Source organism: Citrus sinensis, chromosome 1 (genome assembly GCF_022201045.2).
Source record: "Citrus sinensis cultivar Valencia sweet orange chromosome 1, DVS_A1.0, whole genome shotgun sequence".
Classification (NCBI taxonomy): domain Eukaryota; kingdom Viridiplantae; phylum Streptophyta; class Magnoliopsida; order Sapindales; family Rutaceae; genus Citrus; species Citrus sinensis.
In genome coordinates this window covers 4769815-4782906 of record NC_068556.1, presented here as the reverse complement: position 1 = coordinate 4782906, position 13092 = coordinate 4769815, and the positions used below count along the sequence as shown (strand labels likewise).

Here is a 13092-nt window from a genome sequence, read left to right as displayed (position 1 = left end):
TTGTACCATATGATAAATTTGATTCATTGAACTTCTGATCTAAGTAACCATATGGTAATTAGGAACATAAAATACTTACTAAAAATAACACCCGAGAATTTACTAACACAATGAAAAACAGAAAAAAAAGAAAAAGAAAGAAAGATGGGATGGCCGGTGGCTATCACGGTCCAATCACTCAGTAATCTTACTAGCCATCAGTGTCTACACTGACCGTGGCCCAATCTGAGCATAACCATTAACCCCCATCGGCATAGGCATAGGATGTTGAAGCCCTACTCGTGTAATGACCGAAATACCCTTTTCGCAGAATCATGTTTACATTTGTTAACGAGATGCGGTGGGTCAACAACATAACATACATCAGAAAATCTTTTATAAATAATATTATATATGTATATATATATTAGTGGAGTTGGGAAGCTGCGGAGCTGCGGGACCCAAATATTTATTTTTGAATCTTTGTCTGTTTTCATTATTTTTCCAATTGTGAGGAAAAAATTACACTTACCTGCCTCCGTCTAAAACTTTCTTTCGATACTAATAAATATTTTCTTTAAACTAAACTATCTTTTGCCCAGCTCTCGAACAAAAACTATCTTCCAATCTTCTTGTGACTTGTTCTTCATTCTTTCCAAATAAAAACAACCCACCCACTGTGTCATTTTGTTTCATAACTTCTCTTCCTTTTTAATGGTTTAGGTTTTGCTTTTTCCTTCTTTCCTTGTTGAATTTACACGCTTTTGTTTTTGTGCTTGGTAGGTTGTGCCATTGAATTGAAGTGTGATGGGCCCTCAACTCCACTGAAGAAGATTTATGGTGAGAGAGGGAAGGGTCTCCATCTCCTCTTTCAGTGCTCTCCTTTGCTTTGCCCCCATTTTCTTGCTGTCTCGCATTTGAGCTATTGTTGTTTATTCTTTCTCAAAGTTTCGAACTTTTGATGACACGATAAGTTTTTGGGGTTTCTGATTTCTCTCTTTGGATACCATGGAAGGTTTTTCTATGTGGGTTTTTCATTTTGAAGATGGGTTTTGGGTATAATGTGGTAATGATGTTGGGTTTGTGTTGTGATCAACTTTGGTTACTGTTGTTCTTGGGTTTTGACTCTTCTATATATTATCACCATTTGTGATTGTGATATTGAACCGGTCTTTGCTTAGCTGTGAGCATCTTTGATTTGGGATTTTGGAAGATTGGAAAGCGAAAAGATCATATTTTTTTTCCTCTTTTTCAAAGTCTTGGAGAATTTTGGATGTAGAGCTATGCATATATTAATTCTGTCTATTATCTGTGAGCGACTAAGTGTGATGACCGGAAGATAAGAACTTGATTTTGAAAGGGGGTTTTGTGCTAAGTTTGGTTTTGGCAAGTTCTTGGAAGGAGATAAATGGACAGAATGATTCAACCTCCTCTGGTAAATTGTTTATCTACCCTTCTCCTAATTTGCTACTTTGAATTTTGTCACACTCATACACATACTTATCCATTTTGATGTTGTTTTTACATTGGGAGCTCCTAGATCCTCATACGTATTTGTGTGTTATATTTTTCTTTCTGAAGATCCTTTTTCTGAAACTTGCTTAGTATTTACCAATAGATGGTGAAGGTGAGCTGTCTGAACTATCCATCTTGAACCTTGGTCTGTCATCTTGTCAAGCATATATTTTCGGAATTGACATAATGGAGTAAGAGAATGATGCCATTTCTATATTTATGATAACATGGAAATAACACGTCTAAGTGATTCCTACTGCATATTTGAATCGTCATCAAACACTTCACGTCTTGAATAATCAAAACATTGCTGATCTCTTTGACTTTACCTGAAGTATCTGTTTTTAAACATAGCTTTTACATCCTGAATTCTTGACACTGGTAAACATTCGAAATGTTGTAGCTGGACACTCAAGCAAATCAAGGGAGTTCTTTTGAGGTCCATTATTGATTACAGTCAAACATCCCCCTTTTAGGTTTCAGAAGAGGAATTTTGACATGGTTTCTAATCTCTGACTTTTGGCCATATTTTTCTCGTGGTAATTGTTTTTATGTTCATTAGCGTATCATGTTGGTTTTCTGCTTTCTTGATCAAGATTGGTGTGACGATTGTCATGTATTTAGGGATATACTGTTTAATGGGTAAAGGAACCAGTGACACTCCTATCTACTAATTTGGTTCTCCCTCTCCTATGTGTAAGTTCTTAGAGTCAGATTCTGTGTTATAATTTCTCTGGTCACTGCCTTAATACGGGCATCATTGCATAAGCTCCAAATCATTGCAATACACAGATCTAGTCGCATTACTAGTCTTAATACCTAATTCATGATATATATATTCTTATTTCGTATTAGTTTTTAACCTATATATATATATATATATAAGGAATAAGTTTTTTTATCTGTTTATTAATATATCATTTTTCCAATTTATTTCTTCAAAATATGTTTTAACAAAAAGAACATTTTCAAGTATTGAAGAGATTTTTGTTAGTTATTTTGTTAGCCAGTAACCATAGCATTGGACAATATTGGTTTTTGATTTTATGTTTAAGTTCTGCGAAGATCCTAGATCACAATGGAGCTGTTGTTCTGTTAATAGAGAACAAGGTGAAGAACTTGTGCATCTGCATTCATATAGCTTCACCTGATGCTGACTACAGCATGTTTCATTTTATTCGGTTCCTGTGATGGATTTTGTTTAGTAAAAAAGATGGTTGTTAATCACCATGCATTTATCTTTGCAGGTTGATACAACAGCTTGTTTATGCAGAGTAGATGCTGGCCTCAAAACTGTTGCTGGAGCGAAAAAGTATGTTCCGGGGACAAAGCTCTGTCTTCAACCAGACATCAAACCATCTATTCATCCTACTAGGAGCAAACCAGCAAGTGGCAGCAGGAGCCGAAACCAATCTCCTTTGCTTCCAGGACTCCCTGATGATCTTGCTATTGCTTGCCTCATTCGGGTCCCACGGGTTGAGCACTGTAAACTCCGTCTGGTATGCAAAAGATGGCACCGTCTTTTGTCTGGTAACTTCTACTACTCACTCCGGAAGAGCCTTGGGATTGCAGAGGAATGGATATATGTCATTAAGAGAGATCGAGAGGGGAAAATTTCATGGCATGCCTTTGACCCCATATACCAGCTCTGGCAGCCACTGCCTCCCATCCCAAAGGAATATTCTGAAGCCCTTGGGTTTGGTTGTGCTGTTCTTAGTGGCTGTCACTTGTACTTGTTTGGTGGCAAAGACCCTCTAAAAGGTTCAATGAGACGAGTTATTTTTTATAGTGCAAGGACTAATAAATGGCACCGTGCCCCAGACATGCTTCGCAGACGACATTTTTTTGGTTCTTGTGTCATAAACAACTGCTTATATGTTGCCGGTGGGGAGAATGGAGGGGTGCATCGGTCCTTGAGATCAGCTGAAGTTTATGATCCCAACAAGAATAGATGGTCTTTTATTTCAGATATGAGCACAGCAATGGTGCCCTTCATTGGAGTTGTTTACGAAGGCAAGTGGTTCTTGAAGGGGCTTGGATCTCACCGTCAGGTTCTGAGCGAGGCATACCAACCAGAAACTGACAGTTGGTTCCCGGTATATGATGGTATGGTTGCAGGCTGGAGGAACCCAAGTGCTTCCCTTAATAGACATCTCTATGCTTTGGACTGTAAGGATGGCTGCAAAATCCGGGTTTATGATGAAGTAACTGATTCTTGGAGCAAACATATTGACAGTAAGATGCATTTGGGGAATTCTCGAGCTCTGGAGGCAGCAGCTCTTGTTCCACTAAATGGTAAACTATGCATTATCCGTAATAATATGAGTATATCTCTGGTTGATGTTTCAAAATCCAATGGCGAGAGGGGAGCTTCTGCTGAACATTTGTGGGAAACCATATCTGGGAAAGGGCAATTCAAGACTTTAGTTACAAACCTATGGTCAAGCATCGCCGGCAGGAACCGCCTGAAAAGTCACATTGTTCACTGCCAAGTTCTCCAAGCCTAAAGACTGTAAATTGTATTGGCTTCGGTGATGGGTTCTGTGCATTTTATGCTCTACAATGTCTCTTTGATTTCATAGGCTGAAGAAGCCAAATCTTACTGGGCTGATAAGCTATATTGATCATTGTCGTAGTCCCTATTGAAATTAAGGGTTCATATGTACCGTGAGAAGTGCTGGACCGGTGAGGATGTAATATTTTGCTAGTCGTCTAGTGTTACAAACAGCTATATGATACAAGAGTTACATGTCAAACTGAATAGCCTTTGTTCAACAGTTAAAAAAATGAGCTTTGTTATTGTTATATTGTTAAAACTTTTCTCATTTAATTAGTAATTAGATTTCGGTATGCCCAACATAAAGGAAGCAAGATAAAGCCCTAATTTGTCTCATTTTGGAGGCACGTTTTCCAGACGAGCAAACTGCATATAAATTATCACAAAAATAAAAATGGATGATAAATAAAGAGGCAGGCACTTGACGTATTGAACAAATCATATGAACCAAAAGGTTGAACAATTCAACAACACATTTTTTGAAATACAATAGATCAAATCACAGGGAGAGTAAATTGCAGTATTTGTTCATTTGTTTTCAACTTTCTTTATCATTGACGAGAACAAAAGAATATGTTACAAGAATATCTAAGTAGAGGAATATGGGAGCTCTCCTACAACTGCATAACATACAGTAGCTTGCTGATGGTGAGCTTAACAGCAGTGTCCGCCTCTCCCTGATCTTGAGAGGTAAGATTGTGCAAGTGAGACGCACATCTCTTTCTGCTTTTTGTATTCATTGTATCGTAGGAAGAAATAACCAAGATAATCAAAATCTATGGGAGACATCTTTGCCTATAAACAACAGAAAATAAAAGTTAGATATTCTTGTTTCTTGATGTTGAAACACATAGCTCTGAGTAGTGATACCTGGATTAAGGCCCACAAAGCCCAAAATAAATGTGAAGCCAACATGAATGTATTTGCCTCCACATAAAGAACTTCAAGATCTTGGTCAGAGACCTGAGTTAATAAACAACAGTGTGAATAGCTTGGCAAACTCCAAGAAGATATAAATATCGCGTAGGTTATATAGCTACCCTGATCTGATATATGATTCCACCATAAGAATCCTGTCCCAAACCACTGAGGATTGGGTGATAACATTTCGGCAAGTACTCACCTTCCCTGATGATATTACGTTTTTTAATTTCTATTGCATGGATTCAAAGCTGACCATCTCATTAACAAAATGAGTTTGCATGCGTGCACACATACTCAGGTGCCCTTCTCATTATACAAAACCATGTTAAATAAAAGCAATTTTATCAGCAATGCCAGAAGGGTGTAGAATTTGTGGGCCAATAGAGTTACAATCTTTTCTATTCAATCATGCATGCTTAATTCAAGCAAAAACAAAATATACTTTATTTTAGCATAAGATTTCAAAGTTGAAACCAATTTAAAGGCAATCAATAATTAACATTTGGTGATGCAAAAGTATAAGCTTGCAACTCACATACCTCTTCTGGTTTGTCAGGTCGTAAATAATGCCTGAAGAAATGATTTTGCTCATCTTTATTTGGGTATCTACATAACACCAAATTCAAAATTCAAGAGATTAATAAATTGTGAACTATGTCTTCACCGTGGTTGTGAAGAAGAGGACAGCTAATAGAAAAATAGGATAGACACATACAAACTATAGTCACAATCATAGCCTGCATATTCACTGAAGTGATTTCCAATGTCATAGCCTCTGTAATTGTATGACCCGTACTCAAAATCAATCAAGTAGAGTTTCTCTGGTAATTCATCACATAAATAACAAAATCAAGAGAAAGGCAAAAAAATGCAAGATAGCAAGAACAAATCGAACATTTTGCATTTCTGAATATCCCTGTATGCATGTCAGAAAACATGGCACAGATTATATTTTCATCCTGTTTGGAGGCCATCATCTTTGGCATTTCACAAGTCAAAACCATGATGGATATCAAAGCATGTCAATTTCCTTGTCTGATTGATTAAGTGTAATATGAAAAGTTGAATGGACCAAACAGAAATGTTTATCAAATTGGCAAAAGTCAAATCAGTCTCAATGGTCAGACACCATCCACAATTCTGGTAAATACATGCCTCTTTGACTATAAGACCATAACTCCACATGATGGCCAAGCCTGATCTCTGATCCATTAATAATGTGCCATGAGAGGGCTTTCTAATAGAAATAGGAATGAAAGGAACGTTGAACAGTTTTAAAAATTAAACCAAAACCGAAGACAAAATATTGCAACCAGCACTTGTAGTTGAACTTTTCCTACACTCTCCCGTATGTATCCTTTCTTCTTAGTCTAAAATTTGAAAATAAAAACTTCAGTTTGCAAAGAAATTCAGATACTTAGTAAATACCTAAAACAAATATTAACACATCTCAATCATAAGTCATCAGAACATAGCTTTTTTTTCTATTCCAAATGGGATAATAGAATAATCAGAAAATGCACAAGACTGACCGGTTGCAACACAGTGACTTTCAGGGCATAAACAACATTATTCGTATTTGACATCCAACTCTATACCCTTAAAAAAGCAACTACAGAATGCAGTGCAAATGGAAGAACCTGAGGTCCATGAAGGGGTGTGCACATATGCATGTATTCATGTGTCTACAAGCGAGAAATTCAGGGCAACTGAAAATCACAGATATATTACCATAAGATATTCCAACAAACACGGTAACAGATAAATCAAAAACTTATCCTGCCATACAAAAGAATATGAAATAGAATCTGTGTCTGTCTTACCTTGTTCATCATTAACCATTATATTCCCAGAAAGCAAGTCATTATGAGAAAACACCACCGGAGCATTAAGATGGCCAGCCAATTCCTGTTCCATTCTCAGGGCATATCTTATAAATAGGATAAAAGTTCTTTATTTTATGAATGAGCAAAATCAGCATAATAAACATATTGTATCATCCATTTGCACAAATTACTCTTCCACAATCCTTTCATGGTTACCTCCCACCCTAAACAATAATTTGGTAGAAAGAAGGCAACGAGTTGTATAGGGGTTTAGACTATTATTCTTGGCTAGTGATATGTGCTTCCTAATGCTGAAGTAGAATTTTCCAGAGTGAGATTATCATTTGGAGAGGAGTCAAGTATGTATCTTCAGGTGGACCAGACCATCCAACTTGGTCAGGGATTAAAAAAAAAAAATACATGATTAAATGCATGTATGCTTTTACGGATATTTATATGTTATATGATTGTTAATTCTTCACATTTATGTTACCATATGCACGCCATGAAGACCTGGGAAGTTATCAAACATCATTACTTCACAACATTATAGAGAAAAATCATGCATGTTTTGCGCTTAGCTACCCAATGAATACAATAATGAGTAACATTAAAGCAAGGAATATTATCATTTTACCGCCTAAAATTTTCTGACATATTACTTTACCACTAAAGTTTTCTAACGATTACTTTTTCCCCACTTAATGTTTCAGTTTTTATAATTTTAACACCAAACTATTAACTACATTAATAAATTGTTGATGTCACAGGAGTATTTTAAGAATTGCAATATATTTAGTGTTTTAGGAATTTCACAAGATAAAATATTTACAATTTTATCAATTAATTGTTTTAGTTATATAAAATACTCAATTGATAAAAGTATTATTTCTTTGTATATTAATATTTTTTTTTTTAATTTTGACGGTTAAATTACACATATGCAATTTAGGAGTAAAATAGACTTTTACTATAATTTCTATTAACTTTAACAGTTTAAGGGTAAAATGATAAAAGATAAAACATTAAGTCGGAAAAAGTAATTGTCAGAAAACTTTGGTAGTAAAGTGATATGTCAGAAAACATTAGGTGGTAAAATGATAGTATCACTTAAAGAAATGTTGAACAATCAAGGTTGAAGTCTTGTTTTTTTAAACAAGGTCCACTAAATATGATACCGCAAAGAACTTCAGGCAGATACCAGTTTAGCGACAGAAAGAGATGCAAGATTCCTCTCATCCTTACATCTCCAACAACAAGGAAGATATAGAATTAACAGACCCAATGAACAGAGAGAGTACCTTGAGCTCAACAATTTCTTTCTGAACTTCTTTAAACGAAATTGTCTCATACATACTCTGCTTCTCAATCTCATCAAATTTAAGGGAAGATGCTGTGAGAAGAGGACAGAATTCAAACATAATATTACTATCAGCTAATGAAGGGCAGTTGTTTTAGCAGAAGAAAACGGAACATTAACATTGAAATTTGGAGTCTAGACCAAATTATATGCAACAGCAGACTAAGCATAAATAAGAAGCAAACCTTTCTCAAAAAACTTGGAGACATCATTCCATAATTGAGGTTCTTTAGAACCAGGAATTTCCACTTGATGGAATCTGCGCAGTTGTTTGGCAATTTCGGCAGCCAGCTTTGGATTTCTCATGTCTACCAGGTATTAAGAAAGATTTAATGACAAGGTCAATACTGTTTTCAAGTATGTGCCACATACATAATCTCATTCTTCTATGCTCACCTGCCGGAGTTAAAGTACGCGCATTAATAAAAGATTGCACCATGCCATTTCCAAAAACCGCAAGCAACTTCGCTCCAAAGCCTGCAGCCGAGAGGTATTTGATGGCCTAAATGCCATATGCCGTGAGAAATTTACAAAATAAAGCATGCAAAAAAGCAATCAAATATACAATAAGAAAACGATAAATAAGTCAAAATCAACTATAAGCAGCACTATTTAATTTGAATGAAGTTCAAATTAAACAACAGAAACTCACCGGCAAAATATTATAAAAATCAATTTTCTCACCTGCAATTCCCGCTGACGATTGATAACAATATCAGTGTTGGGCCCATACAATCTAACGGTCACAGAAACATCATTTCCACTTTCTTCCTTCACAGTAACCTTCAAAACTGCACCGATTCAAAGCGAGTTTCTAGCTTAGACAAACTTTTATGAGAATCGAGAACCAAAGCAATTACAAAAATATTCATAAACTTAGGCAATTAGATAGAACCATTTGCAAAAATATACTCACGCAGATTTGTAATTCCTCCGGATACTGTATCCACAGAGAAACGAGAATCGTCCAACTTTGACCACTGCTTGAACAGATCCTTGCACAAGGCACTGCCAGGAATTTTAAATCACAACAAGAAAAGAATGTATAAATGAAAAAAGAAAGTTGCATTAAACTCTAGCTCAGCTGAAAGTAATTTTAAGAAAAAAAATAAAAGTAAGATCAAATAGTTTCAGTTTGAAGCAAAAAACGGAGCGTAGAGATGGAACAGACATGACGCGAGGGGTCATGAGAGGAAGAGAGAGAGAGGTGTCGACGATGAGAGGAGATGATAGGAATTCAGTGCTGCCGTTCTCACGAGCTTCGGCTGCAACCTCCATTTCGTTCCAGATCTTCTTCGCTGCTCCCATTTCCGCTTCTTTATCGAACAAATTCCAAAATCAAACGCGTGATATTTGCGGATACTGCGAAACCGGGAGGTTCTTTAAGTTCTTCGTACTGAGTAGCACCAAAGATTGGGATGGATGTCTACGCAATTTTTGAGAGTCGGATTTAGCCTTCCATTTTTCTTATTATTACCAATCTGTCCCCACCAGCTTTCTACGATCATTTATGCTTCTATAATATTATCGATAGTGGGGTTGCCGTGAACCTCTAGATTCGAATGTTTTAATTCTTATATTTTTTTTTTTCAAGGCCAACAACTTGAATGTTATTCGTTAATTTTAAGAAATAAAAATTATTATGATTTTTTTTTATTATTTTATATTTTTATCTAATTAATTAATTTATGTCATATTAATTTATATAAAATAATTTTTAAACAAAAATTCAAAGCGCCATCGTCATTCATTTTTATTTACTCAATAGACGTCATAAACTTGAAAAAAATCCAGATTGAGCATAATATCAAGAGGGGCAACCAAGTGAATTTTTATTTCCGTGACAATTAATTTTTTTTTCCTCAAAAAAAGGTTATACTGATTCTAGCATTCATTGCATGTTGTGCTTCCATAATATTTTTGTTCCGCACAAACTTAAAATCAAATTCTCATCAACAAAGAAACTAACAAGATTCACTAATTGGGATTTTATTTTTATTTTTTTATACCAAGGCAATACATTAGCTATATAATACCAAAAATTGTTCACAAAATCCACACGATAACAAGAAATCAAATTCCAATTTCTTTGAAAAACTATCAATAGATTGCATGATAAAATGTTCTTTCTTAAGACCTTAGCTTATCCTTCTCTTTGAAGAGAGTTAAGAGCTAGACACTAGAGACCTTCGCAAACTTCAACTTGACATTATGAATATCGCCGACGATATATCCCCCTACAACCAAATTCACTAATTGTGATGAGACAATAGTTATTAGAAATTTACAGAGGAAGCTTCGCCGTTATCTTTGACTATAACTTTGCTCTTGGGAGTGTCGTTCTGTGAAAGTCAAACCAAGTTTTTTTGACTATGATAAAGGCTTGACAAATTTGCCAAAACGTGTTGAAAAAATTGGCACAAAAAATTTGGCGTATGCATGTGGATGTGGAGCTTTAAGGGTTGGTACCAACCTTAACAATTTGAAAGGAGCTCAAGATTTTTTCTTTGAAAATGGCAAAGCTCAGCTATAAATAGAGGAGCGATCATTCATTGAAATCATTCTTAAATTTGTTAAGTTTGTAAGTTTTTAAGTTTTTGAGAGTTTTGAAGAGTGTGAACAATTAGAGAGTGTGTGTGAGAGCACTTGGTGTATTTGGATTCTGGGAAAGCAAAGTTTCTTTACTCAAATAATTATTAATAATACAATTATTTTTCTCTTACTCCCATAGACGTAAACATATTGCTGAATCACATAATTCTTGTGTTCTTTATTTTTCTGTAATTATTTAGTGCGCTTGATTCCGCATTCCGTGCACAACACGTTCTACCTCCTTTCGGTTGCAATTTTGCTCAAACAATCATACATATCCTCACTAATCGGAAAGTAAAGTTAACTTTCAAACAAAGGAATGTGAGAGATAAAAACTCCGAACTAAGAATTCATCTTTTTAAGTTTTAACTAACATTTTTAACCTATTAACAAGCATGTTACAATATTTTCAAATAATTTCGATTTTTCTTTAATACAAAAATTTTTAAAAATAACGGCATCATAAAATTATCCAAATTTTATTTATTATATCAGTTTTATAAATAAAATAATGATATGTATATTTTATTTTCTGCTATAAATGACAGTTTAGTACACCTAAAGAATCTTCACATGCAACAATTTTTTTTTTGTTAATACTGACACTTTTGTTTAAGATAGATCATTTCTAATTTACACAAAGTCCAGATGTTAGAGGTAGAGATAGTCAATGGGTTGGACGGCAGGTGGCACGACACGACAAGCACTATGGTCGGGCCTGGCATGCACTTTTTAGTCATGCGGGCCTTAAAAGAACGACATGATGAAAAAGCTCGCATTAACCATATTTTATTTTTTAATAAAAGTAAACTTAAAATTTTATGATTTTACAAATAAGTTGAAATTGAATTTTTAAAATTCATTTAATTCTTAATTTAAAAAATACTATAATTGATTTATATTTATAATTTATTAAATGAATAATTGATATCATGATTTCAATCAATAAAGTTATAAATATCATGATTTTATAAATATGCATTAATATTAATGTTATTGTGAACTATGATTTATAACTCCATATAAGTTCAAGTTAACAATTAAGTTAACCTTTAAGAAAATTTATTATTGTTGTTGTTGTTAAGTATTAAAAAAATTCTAATATTATAAGGTCTTACTATTATTAGTTTATTATTATTGAATATGGACTTGAGTTTTGAATTCTTAATTCTATTAAAATTGAATAAATGCATAGACTTAAAAAAAGTAAATAGACTTGAAAAAGTACATTAATAACTTGGCATGCACTCTTCAAAAATTAAAAAAAAAATTAAATGCATATTGGACTTTTTTTCTTAGGTAAGGCACGGCACGACCCACGGCATAGCATGTGTGGGCACGTGCCGGGCCAAGCCTAATCTAAAAAAAAATTAAGAACAGGAAGAGATGGTCATCAGCACCCATGGGTCTTTCTTTAATGGACCATTGGGCATCTCTAGTTAGAGTATATCCATTATAGTCATGTTTGTGGGAGAACCTATCTATATTTAACAACAAATGGGAATAGAGTCTCTTTATTATGGAATTAAAATGGAGTGATAATGTTATGTGGAGTGCATTTTTTGTGTGACTTAGCTTATAGCTAAGTAAATATCTAATTTCAAAAATTATTTTCAAAATTTAAGGTATTATTTGGTTATATTTTAAATAAAGTTTTTAATGGATTAAATAATTTTGCTTATACTAATAAAAACTCATATATTGAATTTTAAACATAGAGGTTATAGATTTTTTTTTTAAGTAAAATGATCTAAAATACTCTTTCTTTGTTTTATAGTGTCCATAATTTTTTTTTTAAAAAATTGTCTATTATAATATTTTACGAACTTTAATAAAAACTCTCGTTCAAAACCAAGCGATAAAATTATTTTTTAGTAGTAGATATACATTAAAAAAATCTACTTAAATAAAATAAGAGAAATGATCCATCAATTACCTTAAGAATATTGAAAATACAATGTAAGCACTAAGGTTTTTTTTTTTTAAATAATATCTCCTTTACTGCTTGAAGAGTTAAAGATTTTTTTTTTATATCAACTAACCACTTTTCTTAACTCCGTCTGCCACCTTAAAAAAAAATAAAAATAGGATGATATATTTTTTTATCTCTACATTTAATTAACAGGGTAAAACAATAAATTTATGCTCATCTTATTATACATGGGTTAAAAAATCTTTTACTTCTTATTCTTTAACGCCGTATGTGGTTAACAAAAAGTGACGATCGATTTAAAATTAAAATTTAAGGTCGTGTCAAGGTATTATTAATTTTTTTTTTCATAAATAACGTACTTATATTTTCGATGTCTCACTGTTAGGGTAGCAGTTAAGGGGTAATT

General features: G+C 33.8%; 2 protein-coding genes across 2 annotated transcripts; one reads left to right on the top strand and one right to left on the bottom strand.

Moving 5' to 3' along the window:
* The first annotated feature begins 450 nt into the window (after nt 1-450).
* On the top strand, nt 451-4299 carry LOC102623158 (F-box/kelch-repeat protein At1g55270). Its single transcript, XM_006475757.4, has 2 exons — nt 451-1414; nt 2742-4299. The coding sequence occupies exons 1-2, from the start codon at nt 1388-1390 to the stop codon at nt 3999-4001; spliced, it is 1287 nt and encodes a 428-aa protein (XP_006475820.1). The 5' UTR covers nt 451-1387; the 3' UTR covers nt 4002-4299.
* A 173-nt stretch (nt 4300-4472) lies between these two features.
* Nucleotides 4473-9649, bottom strand: LOC102623435 (probable ethanolamine kinase). The gene is made up of 11 exons (XM_006475758.4): nt 9333-9649; nt 9078-9169; nt 8846-8952; nt 8558-8663; nt 8347-8469; nt 8103-8194; nt 6799-6883; nt 5691-5796; nt 5515-5581; nt 4922-5014; nt 4473-4846 (listed from the first exon to the last, which is right to left on the bottom strand). The coding sequence occupies exons 1-11, from the start codon at nt 9467-9469 to the stop codon at nt 4706-4708; spliced, it is 1149 nt and encodes a 382-aa protein (XP_006475821.1). The 5' UTR covers nt 9470-9649; the 3' UTR covers nt 4473-4705.
* Nucleotides 9650-13092: the final 3443 nt, after the last annotated feature.